The sequence below is a fragment of the Geotrypetes seraphini genome, chromosome 11 (genome assembly GCF_902459505.1).
Source record: "Geotrypetes seraphini chromosome 11, aGeoSer1.1, whole genome shotgun sequence".
In the NCBI taxonomy this organism is placed as follows: Eukaryota; Metazoa; Chordata; class Amphibia; order Gymnophiona; family Dermophiidae; genus Geotrypetes; species Geotrypetes seraphini.
In genome coordinates this window covers 129420625-129446853 of record NC_047094.1, presented here as the reverse complement: position 1 = coordinate 129446853, position 26229 = coordinate 129420625, and the positions used below count along the sequence as shown (strand labels likewise).

Here is a 26229-nt window from a genome sequence, read left to right as displayed (position 1 = left end):
ATCTCACACTCACCTAAAAGAGAGAAAGTCTCCATTACACACTCACCAAAGAGAAAATCTCCATCACACACTCACCTAAAAGAGAGAAAGTCTCTATCTCACACTCACCTAAAAGAGGGAAAGTCTCCATCTCACACTCACCTAAAAGAGAGACAGTCTCCAACACATACTAGTCTAAGATAGAGAAAGTCTCCATCACACGCTCGCCTAAAAGAGAAAGTCTCCATCTCACACTCACCTACAAGAAAGAAAGTCTCCATCACATGTTCACCTAAGAGAGAGAAAGTCGCAATCACATGCTCGCCTAAAAGAGAAAGTCTCCATCTCACACTCATATAAAAGAGAGAAAGTCTCCATCACACGCTCACCTAAAAGAGAGAAAGTCTCAATCACATGCTCGCCTAAAAGAGAAAGTCTCCATCACACACTCACCAAACAGAAAGTCTACATCTCACACTCACCTAAAAGAGAGAAAGTCTCCATCACACACTCACCAAAGAGAAAGTCTCCATCTCACACTCATCTAAAAGAGAGAAAGTCTCCATCACACGCTCACCTAAAAGAGAGAAAGTCTCAATCACACGCTCGCCTAAAAGAGAAAGTCTCCATCTCACACTCATCTAAAAGAGAGAAAGTCTCCATCACACGCTCACCTAAAAGAGAGAAAGTCTCAATCACATGCTTGCCTAAAAGAGAAAGTCTCCATCACACACTCACCAAACAGAAAGTCTACATCTCACACTCACCTAAAAGAGAGAAAGTCTCCATCACACACTCACCAAAGAGAAAGTCTCCATCTCACACTCATCTAAAAGAGAGAAAGTCTCAATCACATGCTCACCTAAAAGAGAAAGTCTCCATCTCACACTCACCTAAAAGAGAGAAAGCCTCCATCACACACTCACCTAAAAGAAAGTCTCCATCTCACACTCACCTAAAAGAGAGAAAGTCTCCAACACATACTACTCTAAGATAGAGAAAGTCTCCATCTCACACTCACCTAAAAGAGAGAAAGTCTCCATCACACGCTCACCTAAAAGAGAGAAAGTCTCCATCACATGCTCACCTAAAAGAGAAAGTCTCCATCACACACTCACCAAAGAGAAAGTCTCCATCTGACACTCACCTAAAAGAGAGACAGTTTCCAGCATATACTCACTGATGAGGGAGAAGTCTTTGCAATGCATACTCAGGTTGCAAAGAGGCAGTCTCTGTCACACTCATATCTCCAAGGGCTAATCTCTATCACATGGACCTCACAGACAAATGCTTACAACTATTGGATACAGATATGCATTAAGGGGTCAGTTCTATAACAGGATGGCTCCAGTTAAGCACCCTGTTAACACATGGGCATCTAGGTATCATTACAGAAGGTTAGCATAAAACTACATTTACACACCGGCAGTTACACCAGCCATAAATCTGGCAAATTTTCAGACACCTAAATGAAGCAAGACCACATATAACTCATAGCATGCTGTAAGCTATACATTACAGTGATGTAGTGAGAGGGGAGCGGAGGGGTAGAGTTGCCAGATTTCTTGTCTAAAAAAGGGGACAACTGGCCCCACCCTGTTCTTCTCCCAGTCCCGCCCCCACACAAACCTCGCAGGGCCAGATCTGTAGGGCAACTGCGCATGTGAAAACATTGATGCGACAACATCAAATGCATGCGCGTATGCATATGAAGTCATCACATCAATGTCAAGCATGCTTAGATGCCCTCCTTACGCGTCCCTGAGCTCAGGGACTTCCAAAACCCGGACAAACTGCCGGGTTTTGGAAATCCCTCCATGCACCCGGCCAGTCCTCTAAAAAGAGGACATGTCTTGGTTTTCCCTACGCAGGGGGGAAGCCGGCCCCGGGTGCTGTCTTGGTGGGATAACCAGCACGTCTTCTCCTCACCGCATCTCCTAGCTGCTGCCTGCGCTGGCCTCGGCTCTCCTTCTGATGGCACTTTCTGGTCACGCGACCAGGAAGTAATGTCAGAGAGAGCAGAGGCCAGCGCAAGCAGCAGCTGGGAGATGCTGCTCCCTGCCGCCAAAGATTTTGAAGAGGTATATGGAGGGTGTATGCACGTGCACGCAACGAAGAAGAGTCAGGCGGGGCGCTCAGCAAAGCAATGTTGGGCACCTCCTTCCCTCGCTATGCCACGGTATATACGTAACTGAGAGTACCACTTGTACTGCACCCACATGAATATCCCCTTGCAGTTATGTGCTATAGTACCTATGCACGTCCTTAGAGAATAATGTTTAGGGTTTTATGTATATAAGTGATCATTTACTCTACATTTTAGTGTACAAGGGAAGTGTTAATGTAGACGCCCTATTATAAAATTGCCCTTTACATGTGTACCATGAAATACTTTCATCCAAGAACAACCTATGCACTGCAGATCCCGATAACCATTCCTAGACACATATGGGAAGAAACAGAGCTGGCCGGGCAGCCATATTTCTCAGTTCGCACCTGGCTCTATTGCCAGTGCATTTTCGAACGCACGTCAGGTGAATCTGATCGCTCCATTCTCTTTCCTGAAGGGCCGAGGCCTTCGGAGCAGGCCAACACCAAACTCGTGTTCTCTCTCGACGGCTCCGGCAACGGCTCCTGGAGCGCCACCCTGCAGTCGACGAACGGCAACACCCTGAACGTCCTCGTCGGCAGCTCAGCCAGAGCATCCATCGGCTATTACAAACTGACGGCCCAGGTTGTGTCGAACGGGGGGAATTCCACCGTTACGGTGGGAAATTTTATTCTGCTCTTCAACCCATGGTGCTCAGGTAAACACTCGGCTCTTTATGTCACATTGCATCCAGTTTTATCACTTATTTGTGCCTATAGGGTTAATTTTATAAAGACATATAGCAGCATATATATATATATATATATATATGCCAATATGTGGAATTTCTGCTTAAGCACCATTCGTATACACTTCTTGTTAGAAATTCTAAAGTTTATTTTCTTCATTTCAAATTTCTTTAGAATTCTAGTGTCTAATGGACTTTTATATTTTTATTTTTATTTAATTTTAGTTTTTCCATTGTATTGTTAGGGTTGTACATTTTGCTTTAAAAATGTAGCTGAAGAGAGATCAATGTATTCTTGTTAGGATGTTTCTAATCTTATTTTACCACTATCTTTATTTTTAATTCTCTACTATTTACTAATTGTTCTTCTCAGGTACTTTAGTTAGATTGTGAGCCTTTGGGACAGTAAGGGAATTTCTAAGTACGTATCTTACTTATTTTATTTTATTATATTCCTTAATGTATATTTTCTGTAAACCGCTTTGAAATCTCACGGTTATTAGCGGTATATAAGAATTAAATTAAATTAAATTCTATAAATATGCACATAACTAACTTGGAGGTCTTTTACCATGGCGAGCTCAATGGGTACGTGTAGGAAACAAAGGGTAGGGTTGAAGGGACACTACTCTGACTGGAGCAGGGTCACGAGTGGTGTTCCACAGGGCTCGGTGCTCGGGCCGCTGTTATTTAATATATTCATAAATGATCTAGAAACAGGGACGAAGTGTGAGATAATGAAATTTGCAGATGACACCAAACTATTTAGGGAAGCTCGGACTAAAGAGGACTGTGAGGAATTGCAAAGGGACTTGAACAAACTAGGAGAATGGGCGACAAAATGGCAAATGAAGTTCAACGTTGAGAAATGTAAAGTATTGCATGTGGGAAGCAGAAACCCGAGATACAACTATACGATGGGAGGGATGTCATTTAATGAGAGTATCCAAGAGAGGGACTTGGGGGTAATGGTGGACAGGTCAATGAAGCCGACTGCACAGTGTGCAGCGGCCGCTAAGAGAGCGAATAGAATGCTAGGTATAATCAAGAAGGGTATTACAGCCAGGACGAAAGAAGTTATCCTGCCGCTGTATCGGGCGATGGTGCGCCCACACCTGGAATACTGTGTCCAGTTTTGGTCGCCATACCTTAAGAAGGATATGGCGTTACTCGATAGGGTTCAGAGAAGAGCGATACATCTGATAAAAGGGATGGAAAACCTTTCGTACGCTGAGAGATTGGAGAAACTGGGTCTCTTTTCCCTGGAGAAGAGGAGACTTAGAAGGGATATGATAGAGACTTATAAGATCATGAAGGACATAGAGAGAGTAGAGAGGGACAGAAAGAGAGAGAGAAAGGAAGACAAAGAGAAATATAGAGAGAGAGCTAGAAAGAAAGAGAGAGAGAAATATATAGAGAGAGAGAGAAAGAGAGAGAGATAGAGAGAAAGGGAGAGATAGAGAAAGATTGGAGAAACTGGGACTCTTTCCCCTGGAGAAGAGGAGACTTAGAGGGGATATGATAGAGACTTACAAGATCATGAAGGACATAGAGAGAGTAGAGAGGGACAGAAAGAGAGAGAGAAAGGAAGACAAAGAGAAATATAGAGAGAGAGCTAGAAAGAAAGAGAGAGAGAAATATATATAGAGAGAGAGAAAGAGAGAGAGATAGAGAGAAAGGGAGAGATAGAGAAAGATTGGAGAAACTGGGACTCTTTCCCCTGGAGAAGAGGAGACTTAGAGGGGATATGATAGAGACTTACAAGATCATGAAGGGCATAGAGAGAGTAGAGAGAGACAGATTCTTCAAACTTTCGAATAATAAAAGAACAAGAGGGTATTCGGAAAAGTTGAAAGGGGACAGATTCAAAACGAATGCTAGGAAGTTCTTCTTTACCCAACGTGTGGTGGACACTTGGAATGCGCTTCCAGAGAGCGTAATAGGGCAGAGTACGGTACTGGGGTTCAAGAAAGGATTGGACAATTTCCTGCTGGAAAAGGGAATAGAAGGGTATAAATAGAGGATTACTGCTCAGGTCCTGGACCTGTTGGTCCGCCGCGTGAGCGGACTGCTGGGCAAGATGGACCTCAGGTCTGTCCCAGCAGAGGCATTGCTTATGCTCTTATGTTCATAGAATATAATGAGCGCGTACGCATTGAGCGTGGGCTAAATTGGCTAGTGTGACTTAGTAAAAGACCCCCAGGTAAGTTATGTGCATATTTATAGAATGGTGCTTACTTTGAGATCATGGCCAGGGCACAATGTTAGACACTTACCCGCTTATTCTATAAAACTCCATACTCAGATTGGTGACCAGTGTGCAAATTTGAGTACACAGTGATGTAGTGAGGGGGGAGCGGAGGGGTAGGGTTGCCAGATTTCTTGTCTAAAAAAGGGGACAACTGGCCCCACCCTGTTCTTCTCCCAGTCCCTCCCCCACACAAACCTCGCACCTGCTTCCCCGAGCTCAGGGCCAGATCTGTTGGCCAACTGCGCCTGCGCAAACATTGATGCGACAGCATTATGAAGTCATCACGTCAATGTCAAGCGCGCGTAGATGCCCTCCATACGCGGCCCTGAGCTCAGGGACTTCCAAAACCCGGACAAACTGCCGGGTTTTGGAAATCCCTAAAAAGAGGAATAAGAATAAGGTCAGTCGCATACACAATTCAATAATGATTCACTAATTGGTGTTGAACTCCTATGACTAACCTACAAGTGTGTTCATTCTGCAGCCCTCTCTTGTCTCTATACACCTCCCCGTGAACTGGGTCCCAGACAAATTGCTTTTATCTGTACCCTTCTCCTCCACTTCCAGTTCCAGACTTTGTTCCTTTCAGCTCATCACCCTGTATGCTTGGAATAAACTACCTGAGTCTGTCCGCCACACCCCTTCCCTTGTTCATAAGTAGATGAAAACCCACCTTTATGAGATAGCCTTCAACTGATAACCCTATTCCCCTTTGCCCTCTGCTCACTACCCTAGATACCAGTTTAATCATCCCCTCTAACTGTAACCCCTACCCTGGCATCCTGTTTGGTCTGTTTTGATTGTTTCGATTGTAAGCTCGCTAGAGCAGGGACTGTCTTCTTTGTGATTCTGTACAGCACTCCATACATCCGATAGGGCTCTTCAGCTTGGAAAAGAGACGGCCGAGGGGAAATATAATTGAAGTCTACAAAATCCTGAGTGGAGTAGAGCGGATCGATTTTTCACTCTGTCAAAAATTACAAAGACTCGATGAAGTTACAGGGAAATGCTCTTAAAACCAATAGGAGGAATTTTTTTTTTACACTCAGAGAATAGTTAAGCTCTGGAACACGTTGCCAGAGGATGTGGTAAGAGCAGATAGCATAGCTGGTTTTAAGGAAGGTTTGGACAAGTTCCTGGAGGAAACGTCCAAAGTCTGTTATTGAGAGAGACATAGGGGAAGCCACTGCTTGCCCTGGATCGGTAGCATGGAATGTTGCCACTCGTTGGGGATTCCGCATGGAATGTTGCTACTATTTAGGGGTTCCGGAATCTTGCTTGCGACTCCTTGGGTTTTGGACAGGTACTAGTGACCTGGATTGGCCACCGTGAGAACGGGCTACTGGGCTTGAGGGACCATGGGTCTGACCCAGTAAGGCTATTCTTATAATCTTAAATAATTAATAGCAGTATTGGAAGAGGTGACTGGCCAAATTGATCCTACGTGCAGCATTATCCTATTTTTTTTTGTAATATGAATCTGCAAAGCTGTTTTCTGTCATAACGTAGGTCCATCTAATGTTACTGATTAGACAGATATATAACTAGGAATGGAGATGGGGTTACATGGATTTCTTGGTCTTGCGTCTTTAAGGAGATGATGTCTACCTCGGCAATGGTCCTGAGCGGAGTGAGTATGTTTTGAATGACACAGGCATCATTTATCAGGGAACAGCGAGGTCGATTGGAAGCAGACATTGGGACTACGGTCAGGTAAGTGGACAATGGATATCTCTATGCCCCAGTGCAGAAAAGTACGACAAAAGTTTCTCAGGTTTGAATAAGTGTTCGCTATTGTAGGTATTGGTTCTAATCTTCTAGAAACTGATTATATGAGCTGATATTTTATTTAAGAGAAGATTTGAATTGGAATGGCTTCTCCCAGAGCATCAGCAAAAACCTAAAGTCAAGCTGCCCGATATTCAGTGCTATTCAGTCTTCCCGTAGACCATAAGCCATTATTGAGATGGTTTGGGGAAATCCACTGCTTATTCCTGGATAAGCAGCATAAAATTAGTTTTATCACTTGGGATCTAGCTAGAAATTTGGGACCTGGGTTGGCCACTGTTGGAAACAGGATATTGGGCTTGATGGACCTTTAGTCTGCTCCAGTATGTGAGCCAAGTAGAGGACAATCGAGCCATTGTGACATCACTGATGAGTTTGGCTCTTAAACATTGATGGAATGAGGCATTATGACATCGCAATCTCAGCTCTGGAATGCTGCTACTCTGAGAGATCTTGCTAGGTACTTGGGACCTAGGTTGGTCACTGCTGGAAACAGGATACTGGACTTGATGGACCTTCAGTCTGCCCCAGTATGTGAGCCAAGTAGAGGACAATCGAGCCATTGTGACATCACTGATGAGTTTGGCTCTTAAACATTGATGGAATGAGGCATTATGACATCGCAATCTCAGCTCTGGAATGCTGCTACTCTGAGAGATCTTGCTAGGTACTTGGGACCTAGGTTGGTCACTGCCGGAAACAGGATACTGGGCTTGATGGACCTTCAGTCTGCCCCAGTATGTGAGCCAAGTAGAGGACAATCGAGCCATTGTGACATCACTGATGAGTTTGGCTCTTAAACATTTATGGAATGAGGCATTATGACATCACAATCTCAGCTCTAGAATATTGCTACTCTTTGGGATCTTGCCAGGTACTTGGGACCTGGGTTGGCCACTGCTGGAAACAGGATAATAATAATAATAATAATAATTTTATTTCTTATATACCGCTGTACCGTGAAGTTCTAAGATACTGGGCTTGATGGACCTTCGATCTGTCCCAGTATGGCAATTCTTATGCTCTTATGCCATGAACAGTGCATTTTCCCTGATTATTTTGTGGGAGCAAGAAGGTCATATCAGTGATGGGGGAGAGGAGTCCATGCATCACCAACTCTTGGAGCGTTTTAGGGGAGCCCCATTCCTTTACCAAAATACAACTAGGATTGAAAGTAAGTCAATAATAAGTCCCCCAAGGTAGCAAGTCGATGTAGGCACATATTTTGGAGCTATTTTATAAAGACCACAGTGTTACTATATTCTTCTAGGCACACTATTTCCTCCCCCAAAAAACACATTATTTCTGTACAGTGGAGTGTCTGAGTCCAACCCTCTAGAGCTGCAAACAGGATACAATCAATGGATATGCATATTTGTATACGACTGAATCAATAATGCAAATATACCTATTTTATATTCATTAAGGATATCCTAAAAATCAGACCTGTTTGCAGCCCTCGAGAAAGTAGATGGACCTTCCTGCTTTGTGAGGTTCTGGATAAAATATTTCCACAGAAATCTAGCACATTTATCGCTGGTCTGATATTAGAGAATGACACGGGGACAAATTTTTCCCTGTCCCCGTGGGAACTCATTTTCCCATCCCAGTGAGTTCTTTTCCTGTCCCTGCCCCGTTCCTGCAAACTCTGTCCTCATCTGCACAAGCCTCAAACGCTTTCAAATCCTAAGTAGCAACATTCTAGAGCTCAGACTGTGATGTCATAATGCCTCATTCCACCAATGCCTAAGCTCCGTCCTCATCTGCTCAAACCTCAAACACTTTAAAATCCTAAATAGCAACATTCTAGAGCTCAGCTTGTGATGTCATAATACCTCATTCCACCAATGCCTAAGCTCCGTCCTCATCTGCACAAACCTCAAACACTTTAGAATCATAAGTATTCAAGGCTTGTGCAGTTAAGGCAGAGCTTGCAGGAATGGGGCAGGGACTGGGACAGATTTTTTGTTGGCAACTACGAATGTATCTCCCTGTAATTCCACTGAAGGTACTTTATCATCTTTGCTTTGCAGTTTGAATCTGGCATTCTTTCTATCTGCCTGGCGCTATTGGATCGGAGTATAAATTGCCGCCGAGATCCGGGCTCAGATGCCGCCCGCAGGAATGATCCTGTATACGTCAGCAGAGTGCTCAGTGCCATGGTAAGAAAAGGGTTTGTTTATCTGAAAAGCAGGCAAAGATAGAGGGGAAGTGGCGAGGCTCTAACATGATATCCCGCCATGTTTGTCCCCCCCTAAAGGTAAACAGCAATAATGATAACGGGGTGCTGCTCGGAAAATGGAAAGGAAATTTTTCAGACGGGGTGGCGCCTTCTAATTGGAACGGGAGCGTTGCCATTCTGAAGCGCTGGTACAATTCAGGACCGGTCAAATACGGGCAGTGCTGGGTCTTTGCAGGCGTCCTCTGTACAGGTATTTGCCAGAAACAGCTGTTGTTTTCGTTTGACCAGAATTACAAAATGTATCCCTTTTCTTTTTTAATCAAAAATCTTTACTGGCTTAAAGAGAAAAGTTATGTTGCACAGATATTATTGGAAAAGTATTTTTGCATCAACTTGTAAAGGTCAAATTGTTAGGGATCCAGGCTACTCGACTTAACTTAGAAGAGAAAAAGCTATCCTAAAATTAAATCACCACAGGAACCAGTGGCGTAGGGAGGGTGAGTGGAGGTGGTGGAGAGTAAAACTGTGACTGAGTTCAAAGAAGCGTGGGATGAACACAGAGGATTTAGAATCAGAAAATAATATTAAATATTGAACTAAGGCCAGTACTGGGTAGACTTGCACGGTCTGTGTCTGTGTATGGCCGTTTGGTGGAGGATGGGCTGGGGAGGGCTTCAATGGCTGGGAGGGTGTAGATGGGCTGGAGTAAGTCTTAACAGAGATTTCGGCAGTTGGAACCCAAGCACAGCACCGGGTAAAGCTTTGGATTCTTGCCCAGAAATAGCTAAGAAGAAAAAAAAAAAAAAAAATTTAAATTGAATCAGGTTGGGCAGACTGGATGGACCATTCGGGTCTTTATCTGCCGTAATCTACTATGTTACTATGTTACTATGAGTGGGGCACGGGGCCCAACCCCTCTTCTACGTACCCTGCCTCTTCTCAACCCCCCCCCCCCCACCCAACCACCTCAGAAACATTTGAGAAAAACCTATGCATTGTTTCCCTTTCCACCAGTTAATGGCTGTAAGTATAAAAAAATTTCACGAGCGACAACTCTCTTTTCAAGCTGCCATGCACGATCGTGATTTCAGGCATTTGTGCTCCTCGTCTCACTCAGGGTCGGATTGAGAGACCCTTAGATGCCCTAAGCACTAACTCATTTTGATGCCCCCTTACACTTGTAATTCAAAATATTAAAGCAATAAAATGTTATTTTTCGAAAATTCAAAATTAAACAAAACTCACAGCGTTCAAATTGTGTATGATTTAAAGGTATACTGCTTATTTAAAAGCATACAAATACGGCACTTATCTTATAGCTGATCACTTAGGGCTCCTTTTACAAAGTTGCGTTAGCGGCTTTATCGCACGTACCTTTTAAGCGCGCGCTAGCCGGAAAACTACCGCCTGCTCAAGAGGAGGCGGTAGCGGCTAGCACGGCCGGCAAATTAACGCGGGCTATTACACGCGTTAAACCGCTAACGCGGCTTCGTAAAAGGAGCCCTTAATTTTAGCATGAACAGCTGGCCCGACGAGACCCGTTTCGCCAGTTATTGGCTTCTTCAGGGGTCTGTGTGTTCAAGTGTGAACAACTCTACTCATAGTTATAAGAAAATGGCGCACAGACCCCTGAAGAAGCCAATAACTGGCGAAACGGGTCTCGTCGGGCCAGCTGTTCAATGCTAAAATTAAATGATCGGCTATAAGATAAGTGCCATATTTATATATTAAGCTTTTAAATAAGCAGTATACCTTTAAATCATAACGATGTAGGCAAACCTTATTGTGACAACAAAAATGTAATTAAAAACCTTTTTACCAAACAGGGGACCCAACACGGTCCGTGTTTCGGACTGTGTTGGGTCCCCTGTTTGGTAAAAAGGTTTTTAATTACATTTTTGTTGTCACAATAAAGTTTGCCTACATCGTTGTACATATCTGCAGTTTTGGTTTGTTTGCTCCTTGTTGGTTTGTTCACTGCAGACAACATTGGGCCCCCCTTTTTTTCCTTTGGGTTTTGTTACCTTTAAATCATACACAATTTGAACACTAGAGTAGGTGGTTAAATGAAGCTCGATGTACTGTAAAACTGTAAAACCTGCTAAAAGGCTGTAATAATTTCTTTATTGATCAGCGCAGGCATCTAAGAGCTTCTAACCACGTCAGTGAAACTCTAGTTCAGAACAATTGTGTCTTGAAGTCCATGGTTTGTTGGTTGATACACTTTGGGGACTTTTTCCATTGATTGAAGAGTAGTGTTTATCTAGGGTTACCATATGGCGTCCAGAAAAAGGAGGACGGATTGAGACATCCGGGTTTTAGTTCCATTGGTTTCAGTCTCAATCCATCCTCCTTTTTCTGGACGCCATATGGTAACCCTACGCTTATCGCATGTCAGGCGCCATTTATAGAAGCTTACTGAGTGGCGCCTAAGCTGGACAAATTTCCATGCACAAATTTGAGTGCCATTGATAGAATTCAGAGGTCATCAAAGGGCAAATTCTATAAGAAGCGCCGAAAAGTTAGGCAAAAAAATTGGGCGCTGTTTAATGAATCACGCTGAGCGGAACCTATTTTGGAGGCGCCCAAGAAAGAGGCCAGCTCCAGGCACAGCTAAAAGTTGAGCGCCTAGCTGAGCGCTTAAGCCCGCTTAAGAGCAGCGATTCTGCAACAAGGCGCCTAACGTGTAGCCACGCCCACGCCTAGGGCCTATTTTTTTGAAGGCCGCCTAAATTTTTAGAGGCGCCTTGTTACAGAATCGCTCTTTCTCGATAGGCGCCTAGGTTTCAATCAGCGCAGATGCTTGTCGTTCAATTTAGATAGGCGCCGATCTAGATGGGCGTCTCCGAAATAGGTGCCCAATTTAGGCGCCGGTTACAGAATTTGGGCCTAAGTTCCCAGAGAATGGTGTCTGTATATACGAGGGTTGATTCATACATCATAGCAACTATTTTTCTCTCTCTCTCGAAAAAGTGCCAGCACTGGAAATCTAATATATACGTTTGAAAAGAAACTGACCTTGCCACGTAGGAAAGCCAGAAACACAAACGGACGGCGGCCTAGCACTTAGCCGGGGATAGAGTTTTGAGGCGGGGGGAGGGGGAAGGGAGGCAGGTAGGAAAGAAGGGGATGGGTAGGTCTAAGAGGTTGAAACAGGAATAAGAAAGTGGGAGGCAGCTGAATGAGGGGAAGTCTAAGAGGTGGTGTCAAGGGTAGAGACTAGGAGCATGAAGAGGGGAGCGCGATCTCCATTTTGCCTCCATGTGTGACATGTACTTCTTAAAGTTGCCGCCAGATGAGTGCAGCGGTCTCCGGTAGGGGAGAAACAAAAAACATGGCATTTGAAAACATCTTGGCATACAGTGTACAACACGAACAACAAAGTGCAAGTACAAACTGTTTGTTAACGTCCTTCAAAGTAGTCTCCCAATCTCAGTCCATGTGACTTCGATCTGATTCCTAAAGTGAAGAAGCCGTTGCGTGGGAAACGCTTTGCTAACAAACAGGACATTTTATGAGTGACACAGATTAGCCAATCCAATGCAGCTGATGGTATTCGCCACCTTCCCCATCAATAGCAGTGAACCTGGGACAACCTGGGAGACTAAAGGATGTTAACAGTTAAACAGTTCTTGTACTTTGTTGCTCATGTTGTACACCGTAGGCCATAATAAAATGATGATTTCAAATGTCATGGGGGGGGGGATTGCTTCTCCCCTACCAGAGAATCCTGCACTCATCTCTTATCTGGTGGTAATATTTCTCCCGCTGTTGAAGACTTCTCAACCACACAGTTTTCACCCAGGACTGGTTTTAGTATATGAGCCATGTGTTTTTTTGCATTAGGACCTTTGGGGACCCCTGAAGAAGACAGTTTTGTCGAAACACGGACCATGTTGGGTCCATAGTATCTAATCCTAGGTATCTAATCTTGCGGATTATTTGACTGTACTTTCAATAAAGCCTGCATCTTGAACATCACCTTCTCCACAGTGTTTTTGTTTGTGGCAATATTAAGAAGTACATATCACTCACTTTCAAATGTATATATTAGATTTCCAGTGTTGGTGCATTTTTGAGAGAAAAAAAAAATAGTTGTCATGACTTATGAATCAACCCTCAGCGTGTATTTTTTTCAATGCTGCAGCCGGTATTTAAATCAGTGGTGGACAACCACGGTCTTCAAGAGCCACAACCCGGTTGGGTTTCCAAGAGTTCCACAATGAATATGCATGAGACACATTTGCATAAAACGGAAGCAGTACATGCAAATCAATCTCATGCATATTCGTTGTGGAACTCTTGAAAACCCCGACTGGATTCTGGCCCTCCTTGGCCAATGGTTGCCCACCCTACCTACTGCTGTGGATGAATATTATTAACTCTTCTGGGGTTTTTTTTTGGGGGGGGGTTGTTAATATAGTTCTTCGAGCACTGGGGATCCCAACTCGTACAGTCACAAACTTTGAGTCTGCCCACGACACAAACAGAAACCTGAGTATCGACGAATACGTTGACCCTCGTGGAAGAACCATAGACGGAGGTGACAGTGTGTGGTAAGAAGAAACTCTTTTGAACTGGACCTGTGGCTGAGGAAATATTTGGGTTGTGTTTCACGTCAGACTAAATTGTGAGCCGCATCCAGTGAACAAAATTATCTCTCTTCGTCTCCTTCATCCCTCCCACATGTGCAAGCATAAATAAATGCCACCTCCAGGTAGCCATGCTTAGCATTGATCTTCATCTGCTATAAATTTGTGGTGGCAAAAGAGCTGACACTGCTAAAGTGAGAAGAGGCCTAAGGAAACGATGCTAGGTTCATTCGGAGGAAGCTCTTTGCTATGGGCGTGCTGTCATTTAAAAATGACCGGAACGTAATTGCGTGATTTCTTGCTTCCATTTATGGAGTTTCCAGTCTGAAAAGGTACAAACAACAACGAGACGTCCTTTCAGCTCTGTCGCGTCACCACACGTTAGAATGGCAGAAATAAAGCAAAATCAAAACAAAAGACCAAAATAATAGAAAACAACATGAAATGAGATGAGGGGGGGGAGGGGGAGCAGAGGCGCCGGCGATGCAGAGAGACGCCGGCGCAGGCTGACTACAGGTTGTGCCTCTCGCCGCGAGAGGCATGTCCTATAAGCAGTAGCCGGTGCCGGCGCCTCTTCTCCTCGCCGGCATCTCGCGGCCCACTTGGAATCTGCCGCAAGTTTGCAATACACAGGTTTACAGAATCAGGCCCAAAATGTACTACGTTAGTCCAATAAAATGGTATAATTTCCTTATTGTTTTATTTCTATTTATTACCTTTAAACATGGACTAACATGTCTACCCGACCACAGTACTTTCCATAGAGAATAATTTTTTGACAGGGTGCCTCGGATAGGAGGGTTAGACGAGGCCTACTTTTCTTTTTAAAATGCTAACATAAGTGGCAAGTTTGGTGTAAACATATGTACCAATATTTGTATGTATTCACAGAAATTATACTATTTTATAATCCAGGTGCAGTGGCGTAGTAAGGTGGGGCGGGCGTCGTCTTGGTGGAGGTGCCGGCATCCCTCCTCCTCTCCTTCCCCCTGCTCCTTCCCACTTTTCCCCCCGCTGCGCACTCACCTTTACTCCCCCCCTCTAGCTCTTCCCCGGCATGAGCAGCAACTCCAACCTGCTGCTCATGCCAGCATCGGCTCTCCATCTGACATCACTTCCGGGTCCCACAGCCAGGAAGTGACATCAGAAGGAGAGCTGACGCGGGCAGCAAATTGGTGATGCTGTTCGTGCCGGGATAGTTAAAGAGATACGGAGGATGGGAAGAGGCGCTCATAGGGGGGAGGGGCTCCACTGCCCCGGGTGCCCCTTCACCCTCGCTACGCCACTGCCTAGGTGCGCACCTATGCATATCTGCCTACACTCCACCCAAACTCCATGCCTGTACATGCCCGCTGGCAAACTACCTGCCATCATATCATGGCTTCTACTTTACAACTGGTCAGTATTCTGTAAGGAGTCGTTTGCACACATGGATTGGCACATCCGCACATATCTGATTAAAATATCCCAAAGTGGGTGCGTACTTTACCACTTTGGGCCTGTTTCTTTAAACGGCATCCAACTCCTAGGTGCTGTTTAGCATGGTTATCAATCATCCGCTAGGTGCTGTTTATAGAGTAGTTGCATCTATGCATTCTTAGCTGCTGGAAGGCGTTGAATCTGTAGGCGCACTGCCATTTAGGACAGGGTTTTCTTGGCTTAAATGAGTGCGCATAAGATAGGCGCCTTCCAGCGGCTAAGTAAATCCACACCAAAACTCTGCCCCAAATTTGCCTCTACCATGTCTACTTGCTGATAGGTGTCTAATTGTAGATGCTTATTTCAAAGTGGTAGGCGCCTACTGAGTTAGATGCCTACTGGAAAATTAATTTTTTAGTCATTTTTAATTGGTTTGTAATGGCACTTTCAATTATCAGAGCTGATTAAGCCAATTAAGAAAATTACCCCCTTTTACAAAACTGCCAACAACAATGCCAAACAAAAAAAAAATTAAATTTGCAAATTAGAACTTCTCTAATGATCCTCATCAAATATTCCCTAATCTCTTCCACACTGATAGGAATTTCCATGTCTGGAATGAGTGTTGGTTCATCCGCAGAGACCTGGGAGGATACTTTAACGGATGGCAGGTTCTGGATGCAACACCCCAAGAGCCAAGTGAAGGTAATGAAGGAACAGAGGCCAAGAGGACGGCTACAAAGGCCTACCCCTACCAAATTCTGAAAATATGCTTGGCTATGGTGGTACCCGCCGACTTAAATAACCAATGCTTCTCACGGTTACAGGGATTTATTGCCTGGGTCCCACCTCAGTGGTAGCTGTCAGGGAGGGATACCTGGATCGCAGGTACGATGTCGCATTCGTGTTTGCTGAGGTGAATGGAGATCGCACAAAGTGGATTCGTTATAATAATGGCAGTCGTAAGAAAGTTTCCTATGATAAATCATCAATTGGGCAAAGGACCTGCACAAAGGCCGTGGGCAGCCAGGGCCGCGTTGAGATCACCAATACCTATAAACATCCAGAAAGTGAGTAAAATCATTATATTTAAAATCATTATATTGGTTGTTTGATTGCTTTCTTCGGTCAGTTATGTAAATTCTACCTTTTCCCAAATTACTTTTTTCATTATCTATCACCTTAGAACCTTCACTTGAAAAATAAATAGTTGGCAGTGGTGATTGTTTTGTAGTCTTGTTAAATGATACCCCTTCCTCCCTCCAAATTGTGCCTACCTAGCATACCTAGATCACCTATTGGTCGGGCTGGCCCTGTGGACCATTATATGGACCGTGGAGGGCCATAATCAAAAGATACGTCTAAGTCTGATTTGGACTTAGGGCACTAGTTGCCCATAGTCAGCAGTGGAAAAATGTCCATTCTCGAAAAGTTCGTCTAAAATATTTTTTTCCCCGAAAATCGTCTATCTGGACGACCAGGCGTTTGATCGTCCAGATCGCAACTATGTCTATCTTTATACCACATTCTCAAACAAAAATTTATCCAAGTCCCAAACGCCCAAAATAAGACCTTTTGGATGTGGGAGGGGCCAGCATTATGATGGGCTGGCCACCCAGATATGGCAACAGAACAAAGGGGCACCTTATAGGGCACTGCTGTGAACTTCACAAAAAGGGTGCCACATGAACATCTCACCAGAACTCCCTTATTGGTTATGGGGAGACCCCCCAAACCCACCTGCCTACAACCCCAATAGCCTTTATGGCTGCAGGTGGCACCTATATGGCAGTAGAGTAGAGGTTTTGGGCGGGGGGGGGGGGGTAGGAGGGCTCACATTTTCCACCATTAATGTAGTGGTTAGAGTGGCTTATGGGTCTGAGTCCTCCTCTCTATGGTCCACTACCCTCCCCCCCGCCAGGGCTACTTAAGACACCTCTGAGCAGCTCTACTAGGCTTTCCTATAGCAGATGCTGATGTACCAGAGGCAGATAAGTACGTTTTTATTCTGAACTTTGTGGGGGTGCAACGGGGTCAGTGAACACGGGGAGAGTGTGTGTAGGATCTTTACTTTGTCCCTGCAGTGGTTATCTGATCACTTTGGATACCTTTTGGGCACTTATACCTGTCTTTACATCATCTAACTCGCAACGTATAAGTTTCGTCTAGCAAGTCTCATCAAACATTCGATTATCCTTGCAGGATGGCTAAGTCTAGATCAGTAATACAAAAATACAAAAAATGTATACCACACTATTCCACCGGAGAAGTGTAACAAACTACAACGGCCTCAGAATTGGAGCCTACGCACAGCTGCCCAATCACAACCGAAAAGTCAGCGTAGTCTTTGCCCCTCGATGCTCCAGTCATTGGCCAGGAAACTAAGTGTAAAACTTTTAACTATAACTAGCTTATTTTGACTTTATTATTCTGTTTTTCTTAAATGTAAATCATTTTTCTTTAATTTAATTTAAACTTCATTGAAAATCATAAATATTTGCTTATTTTTCATCTCAGCATTTGCACTTATCCGGTATATTGAAAAGGTGACAAAAAAAAGAGGTCACTTATCTTGTACTTGATTGAGAAATGCCTCTATATTTATCTCTAAAAGTGCCGTGCTGCTTTCGACGCGGGTAAGTGCAAATGCTGAGGTGAAAAACATGCAAATAAGCAGATATTTATGATTTTCAATGAAGTTTAAATTAAATTAAAGAAAAATGATTTACATTTATGAAAAACAGAATAATAAAGTCAAAATAAGCTAGTTATAGTTAAAAGTTTTACACTTAGTTTCCTGGCCGATGACTGGAGCATCGAGGGGCAAAGACTACGCTGACTTTTCGGTTGTGATTGGGCAGCTGTGCGTAGGCTCCAATTCTGAGGCCGTTGTAGTTTGTTACACTTCTCCGGTGGAATAGTGTGGTATACATTTTTTGTATTTTTGACTAGTGATACCACAGGGGTTAATCGTTTTAGTTTAAGTCTAGATCAGCCCACATCCCACCATAACCACTCCGCCAGAAACGCCCCTTCCAGCTCTGGGCACACAGAGGGATTCAGAGGCCTGAAATGTCCCTAGATATGTCCAAAAAGCTGTTTTGATTATCGGCACTTGGACAATCTGTCTTTTAGGATGACCAAGCGCCAACTGGGGCAGGTTTTCAGACGTGTTTAAGTTTGGATTGTGAGCCCCATAAGGTTTAAATACAAGGCTGTATATATTTCTTAGATAATTACTTCCATAGTACATGCATCCCTCCCTTTGCCTTCCCTGAGCTATTTACTCTGTGTTTGTGTGTCTTCCAAGCTGATGACTCTCCAATTGTACAGAGATACGAATTGAATACAACTGGAACAAATTCTCAGCAACAGTGCCTGTGCCATGAAATCAATGATAATCGGTCAATGTCTCATCTATGTCATAAGATTTTTTTCTATGTCATAAGATTTTTTCGTTTTTTTGGGGCTTCAGACATGCCAGTTCTTCGCCCCAATTTTTGGCGATACAACAATCTTAGTGGCTATGGCTGTGGCTTCTTCATTCGCCCACTTACTCAAAACTTTTGACGTTTTTTAAAAATATTTTCTGTGTTTTTTATAAAGTGCTTCATACTTTCACAAATAGTTACAAAGAAATAACTTATCTTGAAAGAGTTGTTTCCTTGATAGGATCGGGTCAGGGACCTGTCACATTGACATGTTTCGCCGTGAGGCTTTTTCAAGATTAAGTCCCCCTTTTTCAATTTTAACAGAGCATTCCGATATCTGACTTTTCTGATCTGACTTTTCTGATCTTTGTTAGATCAGAAAAGTCAGATATCGGGATGGTCTGTTAAAATTGAAAAAGGGGGACTTAATCTTGAAAAAGTCTCACGGCGAAACATGTCGATGTGACAGGTCCCTGACCCGATCCTATCAAGGAAACAACTCTTTTAAGATAAGTTATTTCTTTGTAACTATTTGTGAAAGTATGAAGCACTTTATAAAAAACACAGAAAATATTTTAAAAAAACGTCAAAAGTTTTGAGTAAGTGGGCGAATGAAGAAGCCACAGCCATAGCCACTAAGATTGTTGTATCGCCAAAAATCGGGGCGAACAACTGGCATGTCTGAAGCCCCCAAAAAACGAAAAAATCTTATGACATAGAAAAAATCTTATGACTTAGATGAGACATTGACCGATTGATATTGGTTATATTATACTGGCCAATGTTGGAGGATTGACTGGCACATTTACTTATGAAATCAATGATAAGCACCATCCTCAAAGAAACCCCTAATTAGCAGGGAAATAATTACCAAAATGTGTAATTATAAACACCCACAACAGAAGCCCTGCCTATCTCTAATAAGCCATTTGAAAATGCAACAGGAAAAGATGCTGTCATACCCAATCACCTGTTATTCACACTGAATTTCAAAACAAAATAAAAAGATAATAAATGGCCCGTCATTCCTACATCACCTGTTACTCATCTTTAATTTCAAATTAGACTATATATTTCAGGCAGTAGCAGATACAGGAGCACTTCAAGGTTTGCTCTGAATGATGCCAGCAGTGTTTTCAGTTGAGTATTGTGCCTCTCTTCGAATCAGATTCTCCGAAAGAACGAGAGATCTATTATAACGCTCTTAAGAGGTTATCCGGAGGCAGCCCAGGTTTCAGAGCAATGTCTTCAAGCAGTGGAGGTAGATGCTCTACAGAGTTTGTACGCAAGCCTGAAATCTCTGGAACTCTGTCAGCAACTGGAGACCTTGAGTTTGGGAAGGATGTCACAATGGCCCTGAACCTCAGAAACGAGGCCTCCGTCAACACAGTGCTGGAAGTCAACACCAATGCCTCTTCCATCATGTACACGGGTGTGTCAGAGAATGAGATCCTGAACACGTCCCAGTCTATTGCCCTTGGACCTAATGAAGGTAAATATTCATGTTAATTAACAAAAATAATTTACTGTGGGCCATATTCTACATACAATGCCTAAAAAATTGGCACTGTAAAGGATAGCACTTAATGTGATTCTATACAGCACACATGTCAAACTCTGGCCCGCGGTGTCGTAAAATTTGGCCCGCCGGACAATTACTAATTTGCACTTCAGCTGGCCCGCCAGCAGACATTAAAGCAGCCTGCAGAGGATCGCCGGCCAGCTGTAGTGATCCTAGCAGGCTGCCGTAGCCTAAGCAGCGCGTTCCCTCTGTCGTGGTCCCATATGTCAGAGGAGGGGTGGGACCGCAGCAGAGGGAACGTGCTGCTGAGGCTGGATCACTACAGCTGACTGGCAATCCTCTGCAGGCTGCTTTAATGTCTGCCGGCGGGCCAGCTGAATTGATGCTGGAGTGAGTACGGGCCTGGTTAAAAACTTTTTTAAAAAAAATTTTGGAGCTTCCATCGTGTTGGGAAAATTGTACTATTCTTGGGGGGAAAAAGTGCTATAAGAGCACATTCAGAGATAATATCTCTTTGCAGGAACCTGATTTGTTTCTCTTTTTTTCTTTATTGATATCAACTGTGGGAACATTTCTTTGTCTCTGAGTATTAGTGGTGTGCAAAAGGTAGAAAAAAATAATTTTATTTTCTTTTTTACGATTACAATTTGTCAGATTTGAAATGTGTATCCTGCCAGAGCTGTGACAGCAAGCGTGAACTAGGACCTAAAAGAGAGGGGAAAAGTCTTTTTTTATTATTTTGTTTACTTCACAGAGCCGGCATGGGGTTGGAGAGGCTGTAACCCTAGACTTCTACTAAGACTAAGGGGTCCTTTTATCAAGGTGCACATTTTGCGCACCTTAATAAAAGGACCCCTAAGTATCTTAATATAAAATTGGGCCCACGACTTAGTCTATGTTTTAGATTTCGGCCCCTTATGTGATTGAGTTTCCCTGCTATAAGGCCTCCACAATTAGCTGCAGTGTATAGAATCACGCTTAGTGCCCGTACGCATGTCTAACACTTAAGCGCACCCAAGTAGGCCAATGACAACCAGTCCTATATGCCTGTGCCTAAGTTGTGCACCGATCGGGCATATTCTTGAAGAGTGTGCCTAACTTTTAGGAATGCCCATGACTTGTCCATGCCACGTCCCCTTTTGAGATTCGAAAACAACTAGAATTGATGCACTCCATTTTACAGAATATGCTTAGAAAGTTGAACGTGCCACTTCTCATTAGCGCCAATTACCTGTTGTCAGTCATCATCACGGATAAGCTCGGTAAACAATGAATTTGTGCGTACAAATCGCCAGTGCGCACAGATTTGCGTGCGCAACCTTGGTCGCACTATAAGGAATCAGGCCGTGTGTCTGCGAAAGACTTCTGCCATTTGAGACGTCAAGCTTATGGTGTCCCCCTTGAAATGAAAGATGGCGCCACTCATGTTGGTGTTTATGCTCCCGCAAGTTGAGCAGTGGATGTAGAAAGGGACTTGTGTTTGGAAACTCCGCCACTGTTGAACTCCGAGTCACAATTAAGAAAGCATAGCAACCCGAAGGAGTTTGGGACCACAACAACTGCTAGGTGAAGTTCCTGGAAATCCGCCCTTAGGCACAAGTGCAAACAAGTTGAACCAGTGTTCCATGAAAATGATTGCTCTGCACATTGTTTGATTTCTCATAAGAACATAAGAAGTTGCCTCCGCTGAGGCAGACCAGAGGTCCATCTTGCCCAGAGGTCCATCAGGCTTATTGCCTGAACAGTGGTCCCTGACTAATTTTATAACCTACCTCTACTCCTATCTGTACCCCTCAGTCCCTTTGTCCTCCAGGTACCTATCCAAACCTTCTTTGAAGCCCTGTGGCGTGCTCCTGCTTATCACATCCTCCGGTAGCGCGTTCCTGTATCCACCACCCTCTGGGTGAAAAAGAACTTTCTGGCGTTCTCAATTAATAACCATGAAAGAGTAGTAAAGGCAAATGAATTCACAGTCATCCAGACTCCAATTAATCCAGAACACCGCGGCCAAACTTATCTTCTCAAAAAGTAAATTTGACCATGTCTCACCGCTCCTATCCAAGCTCCACTGGCTTCCCGTTATTTCCAGGGTCCACTTTAAGTGTGTCTGCCTAACCTTCAAGATCCTCCACGGTATCCTTCCTCTTCTTATCCCCCTATCCTGGAATTCCACAAATCCAATCTCCACTAGATCCACGCAAAAATTAAAACTATCCTACCCCTCCTTAAAAGGCATCTCCCTTGTTGGTAAACTTGGGTCTTCCCTCCCTTTCAGAATCGCTCAGCTCTGGAATAGTCTCCCTTCCCCTCTCCGCAATTTGAGCCCCCTTCTACCATTCCGTAAGCATCTGAAGACCTGGCTCTTCTCCAGAACGTAACCCCGTCCCCTTCGTGGCACTCTCGCACCTAACCTCTCTTCTCTCTTACTTATATAATTCCATTGGAGTTCCGTTCCTTCCCTAATCTTGTAAACCGTGTCGAGCTCCATCTGCGGAGATGATGCGGTATATAAACCCAAGATTTAGTTTAGTTTAGTTTAGTTTAGTTTTTCAAACCAGCAAGCCTCAGTTCCATGAAAATTGAAAATCAAACCTTTATGACCATGGTCTAGGGCAGGAGTAGGGAACTCCGGTCCTCGAGAGCCGTATTCCAGTCGGGTTTTCAGGATTTCCCCCAATGAATATGCATGTGATCTATTTGCATGCACTGCTTTCAATGCATATTCATTGGAGAAATCCTGAAAACCCGACTGGAATACGGCTCTCGAAGACTGGAGTTCCCTACCCCTGGTCTAGGGTTGCCAGACGTCCGGGGAAACCCAGACATGTCCTTGTTTTAGAGGACTGTCTGGGTGCCCAGATGGACTTTCCAAAACCCAGTAGTTTGGCCGAGTTTTGGAAAGCCCTGACCTCCGGCCGCATCTGGAGGGCCTCTGAGCATGCGCAGATGACATCACACGCATCCGCTCATGCACGGAGGCCCTCCAGACACGGCCCGGAGGATGAAGAAGAAAGACAAGGCTTTTTGGGGGTAGGGCAGAACGGGGTGAGGCCGAGTGTCTACGCCGGAAAATCTGGTAAACCCACCATGGTACATCAAATACAGGAAATTTTCTGTGGAATGAATTTCATGCAATTTGATTCAAACAGAGTTCATTATTTGCCAGTCCCTTGACAATAGTAATTAAGAGGAATCCCCAAAGCAGAAGTACAGAAAGCATTCATCAACTACACGTGAATGCAAGGAAGTGCAAAGTGATGCACTCGGGGAGCAGAAATCCGAGGGAGCTGTACGTGCTAGGAGCGGGGAGAGGGACCTTGGGGTGACAGTGTCTGAGGATCTGAAGGCGACATAACAGTGTGACAAGACTGTGGCTTTAGCCATAAGGATGCTGGGCTTTATAGAGAGAGGTGTGACCAGCAGATAAAAGGAGGTGTTGATTCCCCTGTTGGTGAGGTCCCACTTGGAGTACCGTATTTGGTTAAGGATGTAAAAAGATGACGCAGTATGGGACTTGCGTCAAAAGATGGAGAAGAAGACACTAGAAGACCTGAACATGTGTACTTTAGAGGAGTGGAGGGACAGGGGAGATATGATACAGACATTTAAATACTTGAAAGGTATTAATACGAAAACAAATCGTTTCCATAGAAAGAAAAATGGTAAAACTAGAGGGCATGAATTGAGGCAGAGCGGAAGACTTAGGAGTAATATTAGGAAATTCTTTTTCACGGAGAAGGTGATGGATGCCCGGAATGCTCTCCTGAGGGAGCTGGTGGAGATGAAAACAGTGACAGAATTCAAAAAAGCGTGGGATGACCACAAAGGATCTCTAATTCGAAAAACAATGATAGACAACAAGCTAAGGCCGGTACTGGGCAACCTTAAACGGTCTGTGTCCCGATTTGGTTGACGATGGGCTGGGGAGGGCTGGGCTTTCATGAAAGCCCCAGTGACAGGATGATTAGGATGGAGCAAGCTTCAGCGTCAACTCCAGTAGTGGGAACCTAAAGACAATACCCAGGTAGATTTTTATGGTCTATTGCCCAAAAATATTACAGAAAAAAAAGATCATTTTAACCATGAATGTATAATGCAAGGGACTATTGAGCAGACTGGATGGACCATTCAGGTCTTTATCTGACGTCATTTACTTGGGGCTCCTCCTTCGATAGTGGTTTTAGCGCACGTGCTAGACGCTAACGCCAGCATTGAGCTTTGAGCGCACGCTAAAATTCTGCGAGCGCTAAAAACGCTATCGCAGCTTAATAAAAGGAGCCCCCATGTTAAATAAATCTAGTCTTAGATTCGAATATTCCATTAACTTATGAAGCAATAATTTGTGGTCCCATTTTACACGTCAAACCTCCCTTTGATAAGTATAAAAGTCGCCTTTTCTTGATTTTTAACTGGTATTGCGGTCCAAATGATCACAAAAAAACTGGAAAAATCATGATAGGTTAAATTACACATTTTGGTGGACAACTGTATGTACTACATATAGGTTTGAAAGGGTAAATGCAGAGTGTTCAGGAAGTAGTCTTCCACTTCAGGTGATTGAGGCCAGCAGCGTGCCTGATTTTAAGGCCAAATGGGATCGACTCGTGGGATCTATTCGCAAAGTAAAGGCAGGGGAGGGTCATTAGGGTGGGCAGACTGGATGGGCCGTGGCCCTTATCTGCCGTCAATTTCTATGCTTCTATGTTTCTATGATCAAGAAGGGTGTAGAAAAAATAGACAGGGACAGACTTTTCAAATTAAGGGAAACCACACGTACAAGGGGACACTCCGAGAAATTGAAAGGGGAGAGGTTTAGATCAAACGCCAGGAAGTTCTTCTTCACACAGAGAGTGGTGGATACATGGAATGCGTTGCCGGAGGATGTAGTAAGCAGGAGCACGCTACAGGGCTTCAAAGAAGCTTTGGATAGGTACTTGGAGGACAAAGGGATAGAAGGGTACAGATAAGAATAGAGGTAGAGGTAAGTTAAAAAATTAGTCAGGGACCACTGTTTCAGGCAACAGGCCTGATGGGCCGCCGCGGGTGCGGACCGCTGAACAAGATGGACCTACGGTCTGCCTCAGCGGAGGCAACTCTTATGTTCTTATGTTATGTTCTTAATGCTTTATTTAATAAAATTTGGAATCCATTGACGCTATTTGCAAATTTAAAGTAAAAATAACCTATTGCCTTCGGAGTTTTTTCATTACACATCTGGGATGGGAAGGGAGGGAGGGTTGGGTAGGGATAGATTTTGTTTAATGTAGATATTGAATCTTCATATTAAGACATTTAATATTGTTAATATTAATAATTGATGGATGGGAGGGGTTATAGTTAGGGTTCTATATTTTCTGCTTGTGATAGTGTTTTCTTTGTCATAGCTCATGTTATTATTCTAATTAGAGAATGACACGGGGAGCGATCCCCGCAGGCAGCTGCGGCGTGGCTGCGGTTTGGCTGCGGGTTATGGAGACTCCAAAGCCAAATCACCGCAGACACGGGGACAAAAGTTTTCACCGCCCGCAAAAACGGTGAAAAGATTTGTCCCCGCAGGCCAATGTGCCCCCTTCTAGGAACCGCTATTTACCTGTGTTTCACCGTGCTCCTCTTTTGTCAGATCAACCCTTCGTGCCAATAGAACCCCCCCCCCCCCCCCCCGACGAGGCGGTGAAGGGAATGGCGGTGACGGGGCGGTGCAGAGGATGGTGAGACGGGGACGGGGCGGTGACGGGGACCAATTTTTTCACCGTGTCATTCTCTAATTCTAATGTATTACACTATTGTATTTTATTAAAATAATAAAATTATTAAAAAAAAAAAAAAAAGGAGCCCCATGTTACTATGTAACAGTTTTGCCCATTTTCTAATGTAAATGCATAACATTGGGGTTTTTTTATGATATGATCCAGAGAAAACGATACCCATTAGGATACCTTATTCTCAGTATGAAAAGTCGCTGACTGACGGAAACATGATCAAAGTCACCACTGTGTGTGAGGATAACCAAGAAGGGAGGATGCTGATAGAGAGAAGCTTCACCCTGAACAATCCGCCCATCGTCATCGAGGTAACGAAACGGCCCTTTCTCATGGGAGCTTGGGAAAATCGAGGACAAACATGCTCAAGAGATTGAAGCTACGCAAAGTGGCGTAGTGAGGATGAGCGGCGTCTCCGGGGGCGGTGGTGCCCCTCCCTGCCCTCTTCCCCGCACCGCCTTCTGCACGC

The 26229-nt window shown here is 44.1% G+C and overlaps 1 protein-coding gene across 2 annotated transcripts in view; it reads left to right on the top strand.

The window, feature by feature from the left end:
• The window catches only part of LOC117369429 (protein-glutamine gamma-glutamyltransferase E-like), a 43915-nt gene that overhangs the window by 12004 nt on the left and 5682 nt on the right, over positions 1–26229 (top strand). Inside the window, exons 1-10 of one of the 2 annotated variants that reach the window (XM_033964003.1) lie at positions 1999–2158; positions 2547–2786; positions 6662–6780; positions 8889–9017; positions 9116–9287; positions 13461–13593; positions 15650–15753; positions 15876–16118; positions 19648–19971; positions 25914–26071. In XM_033964003.1, coding sequence (XP_033819894.1) covers positions 2065–2158; positions 2547–2786; positions 6662–6780; positions 8889–9017; positions 9116–9287; positions 13461–13593; positions 15650–15753; positions 15876–16118; positions 19648–19971; positions 25914–26071 — 1716 coding nt within the window. In that variant the 5' untranslated portion in view covers positions 1999–2064. Of the gene's footprint in view, positions 1–1998; positions 2159–2546; positions 2787–6661; positions 6781–8888; positions 9018–9115; positions 9288–13460; positions 13594–15649; positions 15754–15875; positions 16119–19647; positions 19972–25913; positions 26072–26229 lie in introns of those variants that run through there. The other variant, XM_033964002.1, reaches the window with a different exon arrangement.